This window comes from Vombatus ursinus, unplaced genomic scaffold (genome assembly GCF_900497805.2).
Source record: "Vombatus ursinus unplaced genomic scaffold, bare-nosed wombat genome assembly UNPS02014909.1, whole genome shotgun sequence".
NCBI classification, from domain to species: Eukaryota; Metazoa; Chordata; class Mammalia; order Diprotodontia; family Vombatidae; genus Vombatus; species Vombatus ursinus.
This window is the reverse complement of record NW_020954687.1, coordinates 6,611,572-6,633,556: the sequence shown is the minus strand read 5'-3', so window position 1 is coordinate 6,633,556 and position 21,985 is coordinate 6,611,572. Positions and strand designations below refer to the sequence as shown.

Genomic DNA, 21,985 nt, shown 5'->3' with positions numbered 1-21,985 from the left:
TTTAATAAATGCTAATTGACAAACTGACTAGCTAACTATGCAATTCAAAGGCATTAATGTTGAAGCATGGTTGAATGTCTTACCCTTTCCTGGGCCACATTTGCATTTTTACATGGGACTTCAGTGTCTTAAGCCCAAAGGCATAAGTCATGTGGAAACTTCATGTAGTATTCAGGACCGATAGGGTATGGAGGTCTTCTGGTTCCTCACAAATCATACCACATAGACAGCTGTTTATTCCCTATGGAATAACATTAGAGAAGCTGATAAGGAAAGCTCCCTAAGAAAAAATAAGCGCTACGTTGTCTCTCTTCTAATTTGTCTCTAGAAAGTGGTGCTGCAGGCATCCTAAGGTAATGGGCAAGGACCCCTGCCACCCCTGAGGTTGAGTGTTTCTGTGCTGACCCTCAACTCCCTTGAAACTTCAAGAGCCAACTTGGCTTAATAAGGATATTCTTTCCTATAAAAATACTGCAATGTTTTTGGAGCCGTTGCCCTTCTCAAAGAGGTTATTTCATCTAACAATATGCTTTGAAAGCTACCCGTGGTTGCCTCAAGCAGGTGGTCTCCAAATGCAGATTCAAAATGCCTTACCCCTGGTGAAAATAAGACTAGTGCTCTGGAAACGTAGCCTTTTAGGCAGGTGGTTTTCAAGCCAGATGATGGCTTAAGCAGGTTTACTGTAATGCAGCTATGAGAGAATTGACCCAAATCTTTGCCCAATTTTTGACTAAAGCATAAGAGATTTCCCTAATTTAAAAAATAGGCATAGATTTAATTTTTTTAAAATATTATTTAAAATGCAATTCATTTTGATTAACATTTATGAAATATCTACTTTATAAGCACTGTGATAGGTGCTAGGAGACCTTGGGAAAGTCACGTCTTGGGGCCTTAGTTTCCACAACTGTAAAATGAAAGGTTGAACTAGATGACCTTTAACATCCCTTTTAACTCTACACCTACGATCACATGAAATACAAAGACTGACAAGACACAGCTCCAGTGCTCACGGAGCTTTAATTAAATAGGCAGGTTAAGACACATTAATAAATCATGGAGATGAACACATTGATGTTCAAAATGCTGCATGAGGTCTGAGAACCATTTCTGTCTGGGGGGATCAGGAAAGGCTTTATGGGAGAGCTGGAATGTGAGCTGAGTCTTAAATGATAGGTAAAAATTAAGCAGGTGGGGATAGAAAAGGAGGGGGCACTTCAGGCATCAGGAATAAGCAAAAACGTCTGTTATTTCTGAAGAAAACACAGTAAAGTTTATATATCATAGGGGAATGTCTAGTAGGTCAGTTTTGCTCAAGTTTACACTTGAATATCCTGATTTTAAAAATTATCTTTGGATTATAAAAATTTAAGAATAGATATACCTTTAAAACAATGTAACCTAGAAGGCAGTAAAGGGAGAACATAAAGAGTCTTAGACAAATATGCCAATCTGCCTTTTAATTTTGTTTATATTCAGTTTATGACAACTTTCAGAGGAACTAGCTGATTTTTAAATCAAATTTGGTACATAATTAGATATCAGTATATGTCTTAAGTCTGATTATTTTTTTACTTTGCCATCTTGAAACAAAATAGAAGATGATCAATTTACAAATGGATGTATCTTCTGCATATTTTAAACAGATTTGGTTGAGATCTGGTTCATGAATAGATCGTATAGAAATATGACTGCACAGAATAAGGTCCACAGTTCATAGAATCTTTCATTTGTATATGCAGCTTTGATGATCTTGGTATCATAAAACACCAACTGAGGCATGCAGTTCTCTGAAGTATGTCCCCCTTCAGGCTGTATCATTATCAATGTGATCTTCTTGAACTGGGACGGGTCTTCATTGGCAAGTCAGGAGTAAAGGCTCTAATTAGTCCAGATTCAATGGTATTAGATGGATGGGAAGTGAGGATGTGGGCACAGAAAACCAATAGGCCAAAATAATACAGCTAAGAAGTGTTTTGAGCAGCAATCTGTTGAAAGTATTGTAATGTTAGTGCACAACTAACACTTCAGATTGTTAGAAGCATATGACAAAATAGGAATAAGTCTGTATCGGAAATTAACTTTAAAACCCAGCACCTTCCAACTCCTTTCCTCTCCCCCCCAATTAAGGCTGCAACCAGGTTGACTGCTCCCTGTTTCTTATCATTCTATGTGGATCTTGCTAAAGGTTAGCCTGCTAATTGACACTAATCTCTCTTATGATTCCAAGGCTGCCATGTGCAACTGACATTGAAACCCTTGGTATTAAAAAAAAATGTGGCAGCTATTTGGGGTAATGGATGGATAGCACTGGGCTTGCTAACTAGGTGACCCTGGGCAAATCAGTCAGCCTCTCTGTGCCTCCTGCTTCTCAACTGTAAAATGGTTAGGATAATCTTACCTACTTCACAGGATTTTTTGTGAGGATCAAATGAGTTAATACATGTAAAATGCTTTCCAAACCTTAAAGCCCTATTTACATTAGCTATTACTAAGTTCCAAAAGCAAGGAGAAATCACTAATGATGATAGCTCACATGTATGTAATACTTTAAAATCTACATTTACTAAGAAAACTGAAGCACTGAGAGGTTCCTAAGTGGCAGAGCCAACATTCAAATCTTGGAAGTCCACTGAGATTTTCTGCTCTATTACATAAAGATGCAATAATGGAGTCCTTAACTAGACTCCTAAGTCCCCATCAAGTAGAATATAATGATTAGGATAAAAGATGACAGAGCATAGTATCAAGGAGCATAGATTTAGAGTTAGAAGAGACCTTGGAGGCCATCAGGTTCAATCCCTTCACTTTACAGACACTGAAGCACAGAGAGGTGAAGGGAGTTTTCCAGGGTCACACAGCCAGTAAAATCAGAGGTAGAATTTGAACTCAGATCTCTTTGACTGTGAGTCCAGAGCTCTATCCCTCATATTACCATTCAATTATCTATTGTGGAAAACAACAAAAAAAATTGCATTGGAAGTCAGAGGAACAAAGTTTGAATCCTGGCTTTGCCACTTATTAGTTGTTTGACTTTGATCAGGTCGTGTCACCTTTATGGGCCTCGGTTTTCCCATATATAAAATGAGGGGGGTGAACTAGATTACCCTTTACCCCCTCCACTTTAATATTCATGAAATTGATATCTTACTGAGTAAGAACAATATTTTAGAACTTAGCTGGGATTTCATTTGTATTGAAAATACCTGGTGAAGAAACCTCTCCCACCCCCTCCACCTGGCATCCCTCAGCCCCCAGCCCAAAGCCAATCAACACCTGCTATGCACTTAGAGAATTTCCTCTGGGACCCTATGGTAAAGCCAGCATGTGTGGAAAGGCTGAACTTGAACTCAGGCTGTTCTCGCTCTGAGACCAGCTCCTCTATGACACACTGCTTCTCTAAAAAACAGCATTAGCTCCTTTAAAAATCAAATATGTATGGAAATAATAATAATAATAATGGTATTTATATAGTGCTTTAAGGTTTGCAAAGAGCTTTAAAACATATCATCTCAACTGATCCTTACAATAACCCTGGGAAGTAGGTGCTATTATTATCCCCATTTTTACAGATGAGGAAAACTGAGGCAGACAAAGTGACTTGCCCGGGGCCACACAGCTGGTGTTTAAGGCCAGATTTGATCTCAAGTTTTCCTAACTCCAGACCTCTGCTCTAACCATTGTACCACCTAGCTGCCAACTATTATTTTCTTCTCCCATCCATTCTTTTTACCTAAGTCCTAAGATGTTTCTTTATTGTTTCTCTTCCTCTATCCCTATTGTCTCCAAATTCCTAGAGTATACAGCTGGAAGATTTGGACAGGATGACTCCACAGGATATGCTGTCTTCAGACTTGACCACAACCAGGAGGAGATCGTCACCCTCTCCATGTTTGTCCGAACCCGCAAGTCATCTGGCTTTCTCTTGGCCTTGAAGAATGGTACTTTCCACTACGTTAATGTCTGGCTAGAACATGGAAGAATAGCAGTGTTGACTCCAAGTTCTCCTAAGTTATTGGGAAGATCCCTTGTAAATGATGGAAACATTCACTTGATATCTTTGAAAATAGCACCAAATAAAATTGAACTTTATCAGTCTTCCCAAAACTTAGGATATCTTTCTACTTCCACACGGAAAATTCGAAGTGGAGACATTCTCTACGTTGGAGGCCTACCAGACAAAAAAGAAACTGAATTCTGGGGTGGGTACTTCAAAGGATGTATCCAGGACATAAGATTAAATAGTCACAAACTGGAGTTATTCCCCTCTACAAAAGGAAATTCAACCCTCAATCAGACTCTTGTCAATGTGACACCTGGCTGCACTGGGGACAACCTTTGCAAGGTAGGATTTTCCATAGTACCAACCCTCACAGTGTGGTTTGACACATCTATTTTGATTTGTTATTCAGTTGTTTAAGTCATATTCAACTCTTAGCATCTGAATTTGGGGTTTTCTTGGCATTTCCTTCTCCAGGTCATTTGACAGATGAGGAAACTGAGGCAGACTGGGTTAAGTGACTTACAGATAGAAAGTGTGTGAGACTGGATTTAAACTCAGGTCTCCCTGACTCAGTGCTCTATCCACTGCACACCTAGCTGTCCCATCCATTTTGAAACTGCTTATGTAGTTTCCATTTATATCAAGGATGCTATAAACACATCATTGGTAAAGCCCAATCTGTGTGATGTTTTTTCTAGCAGCGGTAACTTCTGGCATGACTCTCTGGTGGCCAATAACAAACTAGTTTAAGGTAACTGGCTAAGAATAAGGAGTTCAGAAAACTTACTAAGGGCAAACATGTCATTTTGAACTTAGTAGCACCATGCACCAATCACATCAACTGATAGACAACAAAAACAAAGGGTAAAAAAAGACTAAAATCCTAACAGCAACTACCCCTCTCCCTTCACAGGAGTCAGCAAACTATGACCCACAGGTCAAATCCAGCCTACCTCTTTTGTGTAGGGTCAGTGAACTAAGGATTTTTTTTTTTTTTACATTTTAAAATGAAGTTTTATTGGATTTAAATTTTTAAAGCCATTTTTAGCTCCATGGCCATGCAGAAACAAGTGGTAGTTGGATTGAGAACTCAGGTAGTAGCTTGCCAACCCTAGATGGCGAACAGGAACTAGATTCATGATTTCATTAGTTAATAGAGAGCTTCCTAGAGCACTAAGAAACTTGCCCAGGATCACACAGCCAGTGTGTGTCAGAAGCTAAACTTGAACCCAGAGCTTCCTGGCTTCAATGTAGACGTTATATACACTACAGCACACTATCTTTTTTAGATTGCACAAAGGATTAATTTCCTGAGCTTTTATTGCCATTTTATGGGTTTAATTAAGTCAACCCTGGTACTGAAATGACCTCATCCACCAAAAAGTTCAATATTTCTGAAAAAGTCAGCTAGGAAATGAGTTGGAAGGAAAGTAGTTATCTTATTTATATTACTTCAATTTTCCATAGGCATTTATAAAATATTATTTTACAAACCAAATGCTTTATTTTCTTTTTTCCAGTACTATGCTCCTGAAGAGAAGCAGGGTGGGGGTAGTAGTAGATAAAGAGTTGGTTGGGATCAGGAAGATGTAGGGTTCCAGGTCTGTCTCTTACTGTCTATGTGAGTGTGGACAAGGTACCATACCAGAGAGTTCTCCACATTGATAAAATCACAACTCTGAGCAATATCATCAACAATAAAGAAAAATGTTCTAAAAGCTTGCCACACATCCCAAATTATATGGATCTGTCCATTGAGTATGGAGCTCCACAGATAAAATTTTAAAAGGCACTTACATACATGTGGAATCACTAAAATTTGCATTTCATTTGAAATGCTTTAGAAGCACCATCTAAAACTAATATGGTAGTAACCATGTCTCCTGTTTGGGAAGGTTTCCTCTCATGGAAAACCCTTTTGGAATACACCAAAAGAGACTAAATAAAGGTCCCTTGCTCCTTTGACCTCTAAGCAGTGTCTTTTGTGTTTTACACACACACACACACACACACACACACACACACACACACACACCCACACACACCCACCAAGGAATGAACACGTTAATCATGCCAGCCACAGCTATTCTTCTTTTTCTTAGCACAGCGCAGATCTGGGAAAGGATAAGATGTGATTGGGGTAAGGTGGTGGGGGGAGAACAGGTACTTTTTATATGGTGTTGATTGCTTCCATTCTACCTCTATATGATGATATTATTTCTCCTTTTCATTTCTTTCTTCTAGTACAACCCCTGCCACAATGGAGGTGTTTGCTATTCCATCTGGGATGACTTCACCTGCTCGTGTCCCCCAAACACAGCAGGAAAAGCCTGCGAAGAAGTCAAGTGGTGTGAACTCAGCCCATGCCCACCTGAATTCCAGTGTCAGCTGGTGTTACGAGGCTTTGATTGTGGGTATAATTAAAAGATACCATTTTTTCAAATGAATCATAAAGAGACATCCACACAAAAACAATGCAGACCAAATTATCAGCTTGCTAAAAATGGTGTGGCCCAACATATGTACTAGAAAAAGAGTCTTGAGTTAATCCCAAAGTCCTTTTCTCTTTCTTACTTCTTTCAAGATTCCCCTGACTTCAAGTGTAAATCAGATGGGCCCCCTCTTTGGCTGCCTCTCCTGTCTCTTGATAATCCCAAGGAGATATGGAGCAATCCCAGCTCTAACTCTTCTGATGAATAAAGGCAATCAATCTTCTATACTTCCCTGCTCCCCCAAATAAAATGCAGCCCGGGGAGCCCTAGGTTACAATCTCTCTGAATTACTGGGAAAAAGTGATCCTGGAGTCTGAAAAATTTCTCACCCCACCTTTAACCCCATTGGATAATATAATGGAGCTCTGAGGCTGGGGGAGGAATAGCCCAGGGATTAAGAAGGAGAGTGTTCTTTGAACCCTCCTTGCTTGTGTTGAGTGGCTGCTATACTGGAATAGAATGGAACTCACTGCTGCCACTTATTACAGCTGCGACCTTGGTTAAATTTCTTAACCTCTATAAGACTCAGTTGCCTCATATGTAAAATAAGTTTGTCAGTTAGTGAATGTTTCTCTATTTTATTATCTATATTATTATTTATGTGCCAGGCACTGTGATAAGGATATAGAGGAAGGCAAACTGAGGGAGAAAAACAAGACAGCCTCTTAGGTCTACAGCTATGAGTTATAAAAATGATTTAATATCATAGTTCCAGTTTTGCTACCCCATTTTCTGAACAGCTCCATCATATCACACTTCTTCCTCTCTCCCCCATTGAATGAAGGAGAAACTCAATGCTTAGTTGATGTGACTTTACCAAGATTGCTCACTGTTGTCTCTTAATTAACAACAATAACAACAACAATAATAATAACAAATCCTAATCTCTGCTTTTGAGAAACAGCATTTTAAAGCTCATTACCAAATCTGAGTTTCCACCTCTGCTTGATGCCTATCCCAGAATAAAAATTTAGTTTGCTTTGGGCTCCTTTGGGAAACAAAGGCTATACTGACTGCGATAAATGGGAAAAGGCTAAAGATTAAAACAGGTTTTCTGTTTTGTTTCTCTTTTTTTTTTTTCATTTATTCATTGGCAACGTCTGTCTGATTCAGACTGTAAAATAGTCTGGCTATCACTTGCCAATGTTTTAGTAAATTGTTTCTCTTACCCTGTAGGGTTAATTTTAGGATTTTCTCTTTCATTTTGGAATGAACATTATTGGTATCTTGGTTCCCTTTTCTTAAGTAAAACATCTGAATGATAAAACTTAAGTCCCTAATCCCAATAGCATGTTACAGAAAGTCCAAGTCACTCTAATTCTATCTTTGCAAAAAGCCCAAGATTTCTGAGAGTGAGGGCCCCAAATTAATGACCATCATTCAGCCCATATCATTTTTCCCTGTTCCTCTCACTTGCTAAAATGGAACGCAGAAAGCCACCTAAGATTCAGGTAATGCAATCCCCCGAAAACATGCCCTTTGAAAATAGAGTTTTAGTCAGTGTTTTGGGGTTTTTTTTTTCCACAGTGATAGTGAAGCAGGGTCACCATATGTAAAATATGAGAGAAGCAGCTAAAGTATCTGGACCTCAACCCGACAAAAATGTCTAAGTCAAAAGGCTTTATATATGGCTTAACTCAGAGAAGAGAGAGACTGTATGTAATTGGATAGATATGATGCCATTTTCCTTTGAGAGAAGTGAAGGGTTCAGTTAGTGCAAATGCTAGAGTTCACCTTTTCCGCTTTCTAAGATCAAATTTTACAAGATGTTATTATCCAATCATTGCAGGCTTTTAAAAAACGAAACTATATTGAGATTAGGCCTAACAGTTCAGTTCGTACACAGCCATGGATTTAATTTATCCATGGTGATTTTATTCAGGATCTTATGTATATTTCCCTAACTTTAAACCAGAGCTTTTTAAAGCATGAAGTTATGGGAGGAGCAATCAAAGGGTAGCTGTGAGGGGAATGCTTTGTATGAGGCAGAGATGTAGTGGCTGGAGAGTCAACCTCAAAGTCAAGATATGAGTTCAAGTACCACCTCAGTCAGATGTTGGTTGTGTGATCCAGGTTCTCACTTAAGCCTTGAGTGGCCCAGGCTGCTCTGTCAGTCTACAAACGGTAGAATAGACACTGTTCTACATTGGCAGAGAGAGTTCCCCACTGGAGCCATCCCACCTTTACCCCAACAAAACTATTGTTGTTATTATAAGCTAAATGTGTGCTAATGATAGCCAGACGGCCTGAGTAAGAGGAGGGCAATAAATGCCAAAGAAGACTATGAATCTGTTAAGAGTAGTCCTTCATAGAGTCACAGATTTAGATGTAGAGGAGACCTCAAAGGTCCTTGTAAGAGGCGAACCTCACATTTTAGAGATGAGGAAACTGAGATCCACAGAATTTGAGATTTGTCTGCAATCACATATGGATGAAATAGCAGAGCCAGGTTGGGTACCTAGGTCCTCTAACTACCACAGGCATCATGGTTATAACCCAAATCACAGAGAGTGATCATGACATATTCAAAAATGCTATGCTCTGATTGAACTTTAAAATAAATTGTTCATTTACTGCCAGAAGTAGTGGGGAAAATGTTTTTTTGTAGTTTTCCTCTGGCTGGGCAGTCTCTTCAGCAAGTGTCTTATGATATGCCCAGTAGTCATATCCTCCCTGTATGATACCCACCCAGTGCTATGCTGGAACCAGCTCAAACCATCTCTTGGCAGATTATTAAGTGTAAGCAGCATTTATACCTCACTACAAATCAGTACTTGATTGTTTTGTTGATTGTCTAGACTTAAGAAAGTAATAGAGAAAATGTAATAATAATGAAGATTAAACTTAAAAGTGTTTGGGGGCTACTTTTTTTGGAGAGCCAGTGTTAAACATTTATCAACATATCCCTTACACTCTTCCAACTGCCGGTACCTTTGTGCCCCTTACGTAGGGCTGGTTTATTTTACTTAAGTGCAAAAAGCCCTCATTATGGCTCTATAAAATGAAGACTTAATCCATTTTGTTACATTGGGCTACTGTGCACAAAGCTGGACTTCTAATAAATACCACAGTACTTGGAAGACTGCATAATAATTCCTGAAGTTTCAAAGACTCCCTTTCTACTTAAGATTAAAAAAAAAAAACAACAAGCAAACTATACACGATGGTCTTATCAAGGTAGCAATAAGAGGTATGGACCATGACTGTCATTTATAAATTATTTGTATCACAGGGCTTGTACATTTAGGGCTCAAAGGGACCTTAGAAGTCATCTAATCCAACCTTTTAATTTTAAAGGTAATGAAAAGGGAGTGTTGAGAGGTTAAGTCAATTGCCTAAGATCAAAAAGTATTAAGGCAGCTGGGATTTGAACTGAAGGTCCTATAACTTTCCACTATATCATGCTTAATGAATCCTTCTTGATTAATTGATTGAAAAAACCTAAATCAGCTAATAAGTATCATTTTCTTTCCTTAGGTATTGCCAATGCTGTGTTCCATGGGCGGGAGAGTACCATATTTTTCAGAAGCAATGGAAAGATCACAAGGGAACTCACCAATATTACATTTGGCTTTCGAACCAGGGACTCAGATATCATCTTGCTGTATGCAGAGAAAGAACCAGAATTTATTACTATAAGTATTCAGAATTCTAGATTACTATTTCAATTACAAAGTGGCAATAGCTTTTATATGCTGAGCCTGAGGAGTATGCAGCCAGTGAGTGATGGAATGTGGCACCAGGTGTTTCTTTCTATGATGGAACCGTCGGCCCAGTCCTCTCGATGGCGAATGGAGGTGGATGACCAAACAACCATTGTGACTAGTACAGTAGCCACTGGAAACCTCAACTTTCTAAAAGAAGAGACAAATATTTATCTGGGTGATAAACCTTTTGACAATCTGGATGGTCTTCAAGGATGTATGAGCTCAGTAGAAATCAGTGGCATTTACCTCTCTTACTTTGAAAATGCTTATGGCCACACTAAAAAGCCCCAGGAAGAGCAGTTTCTCAAAATATCTACAAATCCAGTAGTCACTGGCTGTTCACAGGTGGATGCCTGCAATTCTAACCCCTGTTTGCATGGTGGAGACTGTGAGGACTTCTATAACTCTTATGGCTGTGTGTGTCCCATGGGGTGGACAGGGGCACACTGTGAAATCAACATTGATGAATGCTTTTCCAAACCCTGTATCAATGGCAACTGCTCTGATAGGATTGCAGGCTACGTATGCAGATGTAATCGTGGCTACACAGGTGTGAACTGTGAAACAAACATTGATGACTGTGAGAATCACCAGTGTGCAAATGGAGCTACCTGTGTTGATGGCATCAATGGCTATTCCTGTCTATGTTCTGGTAACTATACAGGAAAATTGTGCAGGTAAGTATTATCACTGGAGGACCCTTTATCTTTAGAACACACCTTAATCCTTTCTCTTTTAGAATAAGAAAACTTTAATCCCTGGGGTATACAATGGCTTCCTCACTTCTTGTACCAAGTGGTTAACAGGAAGCTAGGTGGCATAGTGGTGCATGCTGTCAGGAATACTTAGGTTCAAATCCCATCTCAGGCACTAATTTTGTGGTCCTGAGTAAGTCACTTAATCACTCTATAACACAATTTACTCCTCTGTAAAATGAGAGATTCGGATTCAATGGTCTCTAATATCTCCTTTACTTCTAAATTTATGATCCCATGAAAGTTCAACTTCACTAAAATTTGACCATGCCCTTTATCGGGATGACCTAGCCAGTTAAGTTGGTTACTACTTCAACCAACTACCAAGGGAGAATGTTTCTTTGTCAGGATATGAGAACTCACCAACAGGAGCCCATGAGGTCTTCTGACATTGGGGCACCTAGAATATTTATCCACATAAAAAAATTACTCCCAGGATATCTGGAAAACTAGGGAAAACATCGTTATTGCCACAGGAAAGAGCTGAGGAGGAAGGATTCAGAAAAGTATCTCTCAGCTCTCTAGAATATTAGAAAAACCTGAAGAGACTACTAGGTCAGTATTCAATTCCGGTAATAACCTAGTCAAGTCATCAAGCATTTATTAAGTTCCTACTATGTGCTAAGAACTGTGCTAAGCTCTAGGAAGACAAAAAAAAGTATACATGGGCTAAAAATGATTTTTTCCCTGAAAAATTATATTGCTTCAAGATTTCCATTCAAGGAAGTCATCATTATCTTCCATGGTTTACATGTTTTAAAATTTCTGAAACATTAAAGTATCTGTTTAATATTTATTGAGCATTGACTATATTTAAGTACTGTGGGGGGGGAGGGGGAAAGATATTCCTTATCCTCAAGAAGCTTACAATCTATTTCTATGTTTTGGCCCATATTTGTAAGTAACTCTGTTTTCAGATAGGCACACCAACCTGCCCAGATGGATTATAGTTATTTACGGTCAATCATAGCAAAATGAATGGCCCTCCCATATGAACTATTTCATTCTCTCGCTTAATGGTCTTGATTGCAGTGTTTTATAAAGGTTGCATAATGTATGATAATGAGTCTGAGGCTAGGAATTAGAGCTGCATTCAATTCCATTAAGCAAGAATTTATGAAGTGCCTACTAGATGCCAGCCAGGTATTATGTAAGGCACATGGATACATACACATACACACACACACACACACACACACACACACACTCGCTCCTCCCCTCAAGAAACTTCCATTCTATTGGTGGATGCAACATGGACACAAATAAACAAATACTAAATATACAGAATATAAATGCAAAGTAACTGGGGACAGACGGCACCGGTACCAGTAGTGCTGGTGGGACAGGATTTAGGAAGGCCTCTTTAGAGGGGTTCCAAGAATCAGAGGTGAAGAGAAAAAAATCCACCTTCTACGAGAAGTTTTTCCTAGACCACTCTCCTCCCCTCCTCCCCCAGTACATTGCCTGAAACATAGAAAGAGCTGGATTCATGCTTATTGGTTGACTGGTTAATAATAACTATCATTTACATAGCGCTTACTATGTGCCAGGCACTTTGCTAAGCATTTTAGAATTATTATCTCATTTGATCCTCGCAATAACCCTGGGAGATAGGCACTATTCTTATTCCCATTTTACAGATGAGGCAAACAGAGGTTAAGTGACTCACCCAGCATCACACAGCTGGCAAGTGTCCAAAGCCAGATTTGAATGGAGGTCTTCCTGACTCTGGGCCTAGAGCTCTAACCACAGTACCACCAGGCTTCCTAATTAAGGAGTAATCCAGGCCTTCACGACAGTATGAAGGTGGAAGATGAACTGTCGTTTACAGGGAACAGGAAGTAGGTCAGTTTGGTTGAAATGAAGCATATATAGAGGTTAGGGGTGGGTGGGGAATAATACATAATTAGTCTGGAAAGATAGGTTGGAGCCCAGTTATGAAGGGCTTTATATACCCTAAAGAGGAATTTCTATTTTACCCCAAAGCAATAAGGAGTTTATGAAACTTCCTGGCTTTTCCATTTACTAGATATCTGACCTTGGGCAAGTCACTTCCCCAAGATCTCCCTCCTTAGTTTTCAGGTCAGTGAAATGGGATTTCATGTCTATCCTACTTCTTGGGTTTATTGTGAGAGTCATCAAATGAAACTGGATTGGAAAACACTTCAAAAATTGATTATACAAATAAAAGTTTTTTATTGGAGAGGCGCTTTGGTATAGTCATAATTGATAGAATTCTAGACCTAATGTCAGGAAAAATTGCATTCAAATCCCATCTCTGATACTAATTGGTTATACAACCATTAGAACCTCTCTCTGAGACTTTAGATTTGAGGTGTGTACCCAAGTACCAATGGAATCACAGATCCTTTATGTCAGTCAGTCAATGTTCATTTATCCAGCATTTACCATGGGCTAGGAGCTCTGCTAAGCTCTGGGAATACAAAGAAAGGCAAAACATTATCCCTGCCTTCAAAATGTGACATTTGGCCAGGGGAGACAATATAAATACTGACATACAGACAAGATATGATGTAGTAAATGGAAGGTAATCTCAGAGAGAAGGAGCAGGGGATGAAGAGGAGAGGGGACCATTAAAGGCTCCAGCAGAAAGTAGGATTTGAGCCCAATCTTAAAGGAAGCCCAAGGAAGCAAGGTGGGTGAGGAGGGAAGAGGAGAGGAGGAAGAACATTCTAGGCATGGAGGACAACAGAAACAACATTACAGAGAAAGGAGACAGAGTGTTACGTAAGAGGAATGGCAAGTTATCCAGTAGCTGGATCAGAGAGCCTATGGCAGAGACTCACATATAGGAAGCTGGAAATGTGGAAGGGGCCAGGTGGTGAACAGCTTTAAATGCCAAAAAGACTTTCTATTTGATCCTTGCAGTTGTAGAAAGCTTCTCAAGCGGCCCCACAAAATGTACTTGGTATTAATATGCACATACATGTATATACATATTTACATGTGTTTGCATGCATTTACATCTGTGCAGGCAAAGACAGCTTCATTTTTGTCTTCATATTCCCATCACTGAGAACTGTGCCTGGCACATAGTAGGCGCTGGTTGAGAGACTGACTAAAATGTTCAACAAGGCACTGCTCTCTGGTACATTTAAAAGCACCTGGAGTTCAAAGACTGAGCTCAAATTCCTAATTCTAATTTCTAATTCAAATTAGAAGCTTACTAACTATGTGACCCTGGACAAGTCCACAACCTCCCTGGACCTCAGCTCTCTCATCTGTAAAATGAGGGGACTGGACTAGATGGCCTTCAGATCTGTGGGTCTGTGATCCCATCTTCAAATAGGTTGGTTTCTGTGAATGGGCCATGTCCCCTTCTTCTTCCCCTCCCCCCATTAAGCTTCCCTGGCCTTTGCACACGTGGTCTAGCAGATGCTGAGCAAGCATCTAAGGCACATAGGGCTTCAGGGTAAGATTTCACTGAAAACAAAATCGATGCACAGAAACTTCAGCTGACGATGCTGTGAAACTTGTGGCTGGATTCTGGAATCTTATATGGATTCCATCACGTACAGAGCCTGATTGCCATCCGAAATGGCCACAAGCTAGATCCAGGAGCAGTTCCCATTCCGTTTTCTACATGAACATCATGGAGAGAATTTGGCCTGAGTTCTGTTTTGCGATGAATTATTAGATAGGGAGCAACGAGGCCTGGCAGGGCAAGGGGAGGTCAACTCTGAAAGCCAACAGCCAAGTCACATGGGTGATTTGGTACCAGACTGCTGTCCCGGTTTTCCTGGCCTTTGAAAGGCAGGCTTTTTTATTTTTTTCCTATTGCTTTGGTTGATTTATTAGGCAGGCAGCGGCAAATATAGTAAGTTCCTTTCCGATTCCAAATTTATAGCCACACCATGGCATAGATCTTGTCTCCTACAAGAAAACCGTGTAGACATGGAAGATGTATGGTCACTCCTGCTGCAGCCCCCTGCCGTGCCTCATTTAGTGGGGAAAGTAACTCATGTGTACTACTGAGCGTTTAAACATTTGGAGCTAAGTCAGCCTGTGTTCTTAATTAGCCACACAACCGCTCCACGTCAGAACTTTTTGGGGAAAAAAAAAGTTTTCTTGAATGAAATGAACAAGATGAACAGCTGTGACTGTCACTCTTATCTTTCTAGACAAGCCAGATTACCAATGACAGTTTGTGGGAATGAGAGAAGAAACCTCACTTGCTACAATCACAGCAACTGCACAGAGCTCCAGGGCGATTTAAAATGCGTGTGCCGGCCAGGTTTTACTGGAGAATGGTGAGCCACCTCAGGAGTTGTCTTAAAATTCATGATGGGGAAGAGAATTCAACTAGATGATCCAAGCTTCTTCAGGCTCCAATGCTCTCCCTCCCCATCCCCACTGATTTCTTATCTCAATAACCAAAGGAAAAAAATCTCTGTAGATGCAGACATTCAGAATTAAAGAATTTTAACATGTTTCAATGAGAGACAGGATGGCCTGTAATGTAAACACAAAGGAATTAGTCTGTTAGTCAGAGACATTAATAGAAAAATGTCACTGATAAAAATTCCAAAGGTTATTATCCCCACCTTCATGATACCAATATTTCTGGCTCCTCCCTCAGCATGTAAATGTTCCTGGCTCCATGGGACTATCACAAGAATTCCAAACATGGCAAAAATGAGGTTTCTATCAATTTAAAATTAAACAGTATGTAAGAAAGGAAGGTTAAACCACTAGCTTGCCAAGATATCCAGAAGCTTAGCAATAACTTCCTACACTTTTATTCTCCCTTCACCCACAGAGCTGACATCTAAGGCCCTCAGCCATTCCTCATCTAGTGGTCACAGAGGCAGACACATGAATACACTCACTTATTGGGAAATATTAGAAGAAAAACCATCATCTACCAATCCCACAAATTAGCTCCAAAGTCAGGTTGGGATCACCTAGGCTCCCTACTCACCCTTCTACAGAACAAAGAAATTCAAGCACATATGACTCGAATATCCAAACTGTGCCCACATACATGATGGATTCTTTTTTTTTTTTTTAAAGTTAATTGAATAGTTATTGGGAAAATGTGTTTGGTGAGCTTGGGGAAGAGGGGTGTATGTAACACAAACTAGTCTGCCTGAATTTTTTACTTTTCAACCAGTTACTCTGGGCCAGACATGGCTATAATGTCCTTATTTCTGCCAAACAGTAGGCAGACTGGAGGCATTCCTTTATTTTGGCTGGTTGGGTCCCTGAGGGGTGAATCTAGCTTTTGCCACACAACACAGCTTCTGTTGATGTTGCTAGGCACAGGCATCCGTCCGCTTCCTGAGCATAGATGCATGGATATAGCAGGCTATGGCCCTAAGCCACATTCCTACTTTCCATAGTTTTTGTTACTCAGTTTAGACATTCTGTACACACCAATCAATGTCACACATCACATTAACTGCTAGAGACTGCTCAGCTGGCCTCCAACTTATTATAGCTCCCAAATGCTGCAACTAGTCTTCAGCTCTAAGTTTTATATCATCTCCTTAACTATCTTTGAGCTTTTGCTTCTTACATGGCAGTCCAGTCTGCTTCTGATTTCATGACATACTTTTTAAAGGCTAGCTATGCCTGTATTAATGATCCAAAGCTTTGGGATATATTATTTTTCCTTCCATTCTCACACATTGTTCCAGTTTAATAATAAAGGGATCCTTTTTTAATACCCATTTATTCATTCAAAAAATCCAGGATTTAAAGTTGAATTTTTAACATGAAAAATTGCTAGGAGCAGGGGAAAGGCTCTGAGGTTTTCCTTTGGCTGGGAGAGGGAAAGTAATGGGGAAGGTAGAGGGGATCATCTGGGTAAACTTCCTCTCTGAAAATTGATTTGTAAACCAGCAAGCACTTACTTAATACTTTCCACATTTCCAAAGCCCTTTCCCATCATTAGTTAATTCACCAGATGCTAATAGATTTATTTATTTTCATTTCCATCAACTCGTTAACCTGTAATGAACACTAAAATGACTTCAGTACTGGCATCCTCTGTGTTACTCAGCTCTATCTCCATTAAAAAAGCAACATAAAGAAAAGGGAAAAGGGATGGGGGCTGGGAGGGGGGATGGGTTTAGAGAGAGAAGCTAGAGAAATCCAAGGAAATGTTAGCAGTGTCCCAAGGCCTAATGGATATAACTTATAAAGCCCCCAAAGATGTTGAAAAAATTTCAACTAAAAATGTGTCTCCTTCGTTGACTGGTTAAATCCCATACTTGACAAAATCACCCCAGCAGGTTGTGAATGATGGATGAAATGGAACACTCCTGCCCACCCGGTACAGAGAGTGCTTTGGCAGACCCTGATAAGTTGTAAAATTTAGCTCAGATCTAATCAGAGAAGACTCCTTCCAGCCCAGAAGCCTAGGCCAAAAAAGGAAAACAAAATTTCTCAAGCATGCAAGGTATCTGTGGGGGTAAGGGTATGTTTTTCTTGGAAGATACTGACTTTTCCTTCCTCCTTCTCCCTTACCTACCACCCTATTCATCAAGAGTCCGGGTAGTCTGTTGGACAAACTATGCTGGCCTATGATTCAGGAGATAAGCATCTTTCTCACCTAAAATGCTAACCTATATTTAAGTGGGATTTGATGTGAATTTCAAAACTGTACAATTTGGCACCATTGAGAATTTTCTAAGTTTATGAACAAGTTGCTGGCTAAAGACAAAACAAATTAGCAGTGTCATCTTGTCAGCAGACCTCCAAAAGAAAGGCTCCCAGGTCTTCTCAAAATAATGTTCCCTTCTGGGGATTATGCTCTTGAATGGCAGGGAAACTTCCTGAAAAGCTGAAGAAGGTGCTGAGTACCTGAAGCACAGCTATATTCCCAGTTAGAGCCACTACCAATCTACTTTGCCTTTTTCTCTGGAGTCCAAAGTGAAAACAGAATCACAGACCTTCTGCAAATGAACCTTTTCGATGTTTTGGTGGTATTTCCCCCTTAGCACACTAGCTTAGCACACCCTCACAGATGATATAAATGGGGGCACTGTTGGTTAGAATCTTGACTGCATTCATTCAACTGCCTCTGATATGCAAGGTATTGGATGGCAACACTATCCTCTCTCTTACGGTGTTCACACGTCCCTAATAAACATAACTTTTATAAGGTGGGAAAAACACACTAATACTCTCCAGGGAGAAACTAGGTTTTACATTGCCCCAGCTTCTCAGTTGGATTCCAGATACATACACCTGTTTTATTCATTTTAGCTAAGTGAAGACATTTTTTTTCTGAGGATATACTTTCTTCACCCTGAGCAAGAGGCTTGATAGAAGAATGTTAAAAGGAGTTCTCCCCACATTGCATGGCAGCTGGTGGATAAGATTTTGTTCTGAATCCTGATGAAATACTCATTATTTCTAAGTAAGCTCATTCAACAAGTTGGAGATGGGATGTTTCTGTTTGTTCTTTGAGGTGTGAAAAGGACATCAATGAGTGTGAGTCTACCCCCTGCCTAAATGGAGGCATGTGCCAGAACCTGCTCAACACGTTTCATTGCAACTGCGATGGCAACTTCGCTGGAGACCGCTGTGAGCTCGACGTAAGCGACCTCTCCTTCTATGTCTCTCTCTTATTGTGGCAGAATCTCTTTCAGCTTCTCTCTTACCTCATTCTTCGAATGGATGATGATCCAGTTGTTGAGTGGGGTGAACAGGAAGACTACTAAAAGTATCAAACAACCTTCTCTAATTTATGAGCCATTGAAACCTAACAGATGCCTTACTTAGGTGGAAAAGTCAGCTTTAGAACTTAAAAAAAAATAGCAACCCGAGTTTTCAAATAATTCCAAAGGCAATTTTGAAGCTTATGGCTAGCATTTCACGTGCATATATAATGCATTTCCTTGTGATAGCTTTGAGCTTCATTAGCACAAAAACCTTTAGCATTTAGAAGCTTTTCACACAAGTGGGCAGGGCATGTCTGCCATTATGAATCAAGTAATGATGGATTGTTCTGTGTGACAGTCAGAAAAAGGGCCCCTGCTCTCCTATCCATTTCTGTAGCTAAATTTATATTGTGATCTGCCTGCATTCACTGCTCTTCTACTGACTTTTATGTTACTTCACCAGGATCTATCCTTTATGACAGGATGGTCTAAATTTGCAAGTTAATGATTGAACTGCCTTCGCCTCCTATCCATGTGGTTATGCAGAGCTACTTAAATGAAGTTGTCCTACCTCACTATGATAGGATGCAAATATATGCATGTATGTGTAAACATGAATATTAACTATCTATACACATACACATATGAGAGAGAGGAGAGAGGAAGTATATGTGTGTGTACGTGTATATGAGAGAGAGAGAGAGAGGGAGGGAAGGAGGGAGAGAATGAAAATGATCAACAACAAGACACTAACATTAGGAAATTTTAAGTCACGGAAAATTTGGTAAGTGAATTCTTAGATGCAATTAGTTTCAATAGAACAAATTACACCTAGGTACAGTTTTATTCCTGATCTATGAAATATTCCTCCTTTAAACAAAATGTCAGGCTAAGCCTCCCCATACTACTCCCACTCTACCATTTCAAAGAGAAGACTTCTCCCTTGGATTTATGTATTTTGGGGGTAATTAAGAGATCTCTTAATGAACCTCAGGTTACAAAAACCACATAATACATTAGTGCTATATAATATTTATATACAAGATAGGGGTCAAATAGAATCCTAGAAGACTAAATCTTTTTAGATCTGGTTTTTACAATCTTTTACAAAGAAATTTGTTCTATAGAGCCAATTCTTTGAAAGTATCTAAGAGGCAGAGACCTTCCCATCATCAAAATATATTTGTAGCTTTGAACTTGACCATGCATATACACACTCAACCACTACCACACCGATGAGGTTTTCATTCGAAAATTATGGGTCAACACAGTACATATAAAAATAAGATATAATAATAATAGTGTATCTCATTTAATATATTACTTTACAGTATGTAAAGACAGTCATTGGAGGAAATTTTATTCACTACTATTTTTGTAACTCCCTTTAGCCTGGCAATTTTTGGCTGTGCAGTAGGTAATAGGCAACATTCATATGGCACTTGGAGAATTACAAAGTGCTTTATACCTATTTCCTCATGGGATCCTGACAAAAGCTAAGTGAGGTAGCTGCTATTATTATCCTTATTTTTTTAGGTGAGAAAGCTGAGGCTGCAAGAGGTTAGGTGACTTGCCTAGGGTCACCCAGCCAAGGAAGTGTCTGAGGCCAGATTCAAACTCAGGTCTTCCTGACCCCAAATCCAGGGGTCACTACACCAATGAATCAATCAGTGAGTGTTTATTAAGTGTATACTTTATGCCAGGCACTGTGATAAGTGCTGGGAATACAAAGAAAAAACAAAAACAATCCAAGAGTTTTCTTCCTTCTAATGGGGAGAGACAGCATGTACATAAATTTGTGCATACCTGACAAAAGAGTATATAAAAGGCAGCCTTAGAAGACATGAACAGCTAACACAAATATTTGTGTAAATGTAAAAGCAAGTTTTTTTCTATTTTGATCCTGTGACAATAAGCAAATACATTCTTAATTTAGATGCTGAAATAATAATAGCATTAAAAATTCTTTTAGCATATGCCTTGGTTTGAAAACATGGGAGTAATAAATGAGTTAGGCAATTCTTACCATTTGTACAACTAAAGATGTTTTTAAAATGTTATTTTCCAATGTAAATGACCAGGGTAAAGCTGACATTCATCTCTCTATACAATATTCTTCACATCTAAACATGGCATGAATCCCTCTCTTGGGACATTTAACAAAGGTGCCTCCCAAAGTAGATACCCAAGTAATAGTCCCTCTATCTAAGGGGTTAACTTTAATTGGAACCAACTTGGGATGAAGATAGTTAATTTTATTTTTATAGAGCAATTAGAAGATTTTCTACCACAAGTGTATGTCATGTAGAGATGTGTTAGTTATTTCATGGGGGCAGATAGCAACCAATCTCAAAGTGTTTGCTTTCTATACTCAGGGATTCCCCCTAGTATCCACTTTCCTTAGTTATCACACCGCTGTCTTGGATGAGCTGATATCGTAAAAGGGAGCTGAGGTAAAGATACTTCCCCATCAACTATTCCAGTATAATCTTGCACTGGATAAGAAAATGGCCATAGCTGAAGACTGTTCAAATATGTAAAATTTCATCCATACAACAAACATTAATGGAGAAGCTATTATGTAAAAGTAGTACATAAGACCACATGCCATATAATCCAGTTTATGACATTTAATATATGCTATAATTAAAAGCTGGTCATTCATACTTTCTCTGTATGTACAACACCAATGCCATTATTTTCACTGTGATTGTAAATTACTTTTCTTATTTTCAAAAGCTTTGTCATCCTGAAACATTCAACTTTTTAAAAAATGCTGTCCTTTTTTTCTTTGTATTTCTGTATTCTCTACCATGTTATTTGTGATCATAGCTTTCCCACTTCTTTACATTAAATAAACCTCTGCTCTTGTCTTTACTGTGTGTCTTCTACCTCTCACTTCTATGCTGATGACTGTCTTCATTTGCTTTAAATGTGTCATGCTCTAAAAGAACCCACCAAGCACAACATACCACACTGATGCATGAGGCGTTGTTCTTCTGTTCTCCAAGCCAGTGTCAGTAAGGAAGCACCCAAGGATACCAGGGCCAATGTGGTCTATGAGCATCTTGTATTCATTCCCCTTATCCTTCTCTTTTTCTCCTTCTTTCTCCCCCTCTCTGGAGACATTTTAGGATACATCAGATTCTTGTCTATTCTGATCATTAACTTACTTGTACTGTCTCTATTAAAATTATCCATCTTGTTATCCCTCTCAACTCTCAAAACACAGACATCTTCTGAAAACCTTCCCCAACTCTTTTCTTTACTAAAGTTCTGAACTTTTCTCTTAGACCACAAGCATACATTTCATTCTGCTCACAATTCAACTGCCACATGCAATCTCCATGTCGATGTCTTTGTAGCTATGTCTCCTTAGCTTTTTAGTTTGGAGGGC

The 21,985-nt window shown here is 39.3% G+C and overlaps 1 protein-coding gene across 1 annotated transcript in view; it reads left to right on the top strand.

The window, feature by feature from the left end:
• Positions 1–21,985, top strand: part of CRB1 (crumbs cell polarity complex component 1) — a gene marked incomplete at its 5' end in the record, with an annotated part of 168,566 nt that overhangs the window by 104,695 nt on the left and 41,886 nt on the right. The window contains 5 exons of the mRNA XM_027843360.1: positions 3,798–4,345; positions 6,248–6,413; positions 9,973–10,879; positions 15,100–15,228; positions 18,396–18,522. Of these exons, the coding sequence (XP_027699161.1) occupies positions 3,798–4,345; positions 6,248–6,413; positions 9,973–10,879; positions 15,100–15,228; positions 18,396–18,522 (1,877 nt within the window). The remainder of the gene's footprint in view (positions 1–3,797; positions 4,346–6,247; positions 6,414–9,972; positions 10,880–15,099; positions 15,229–18,395; positions 18,523–21,985) is intronic.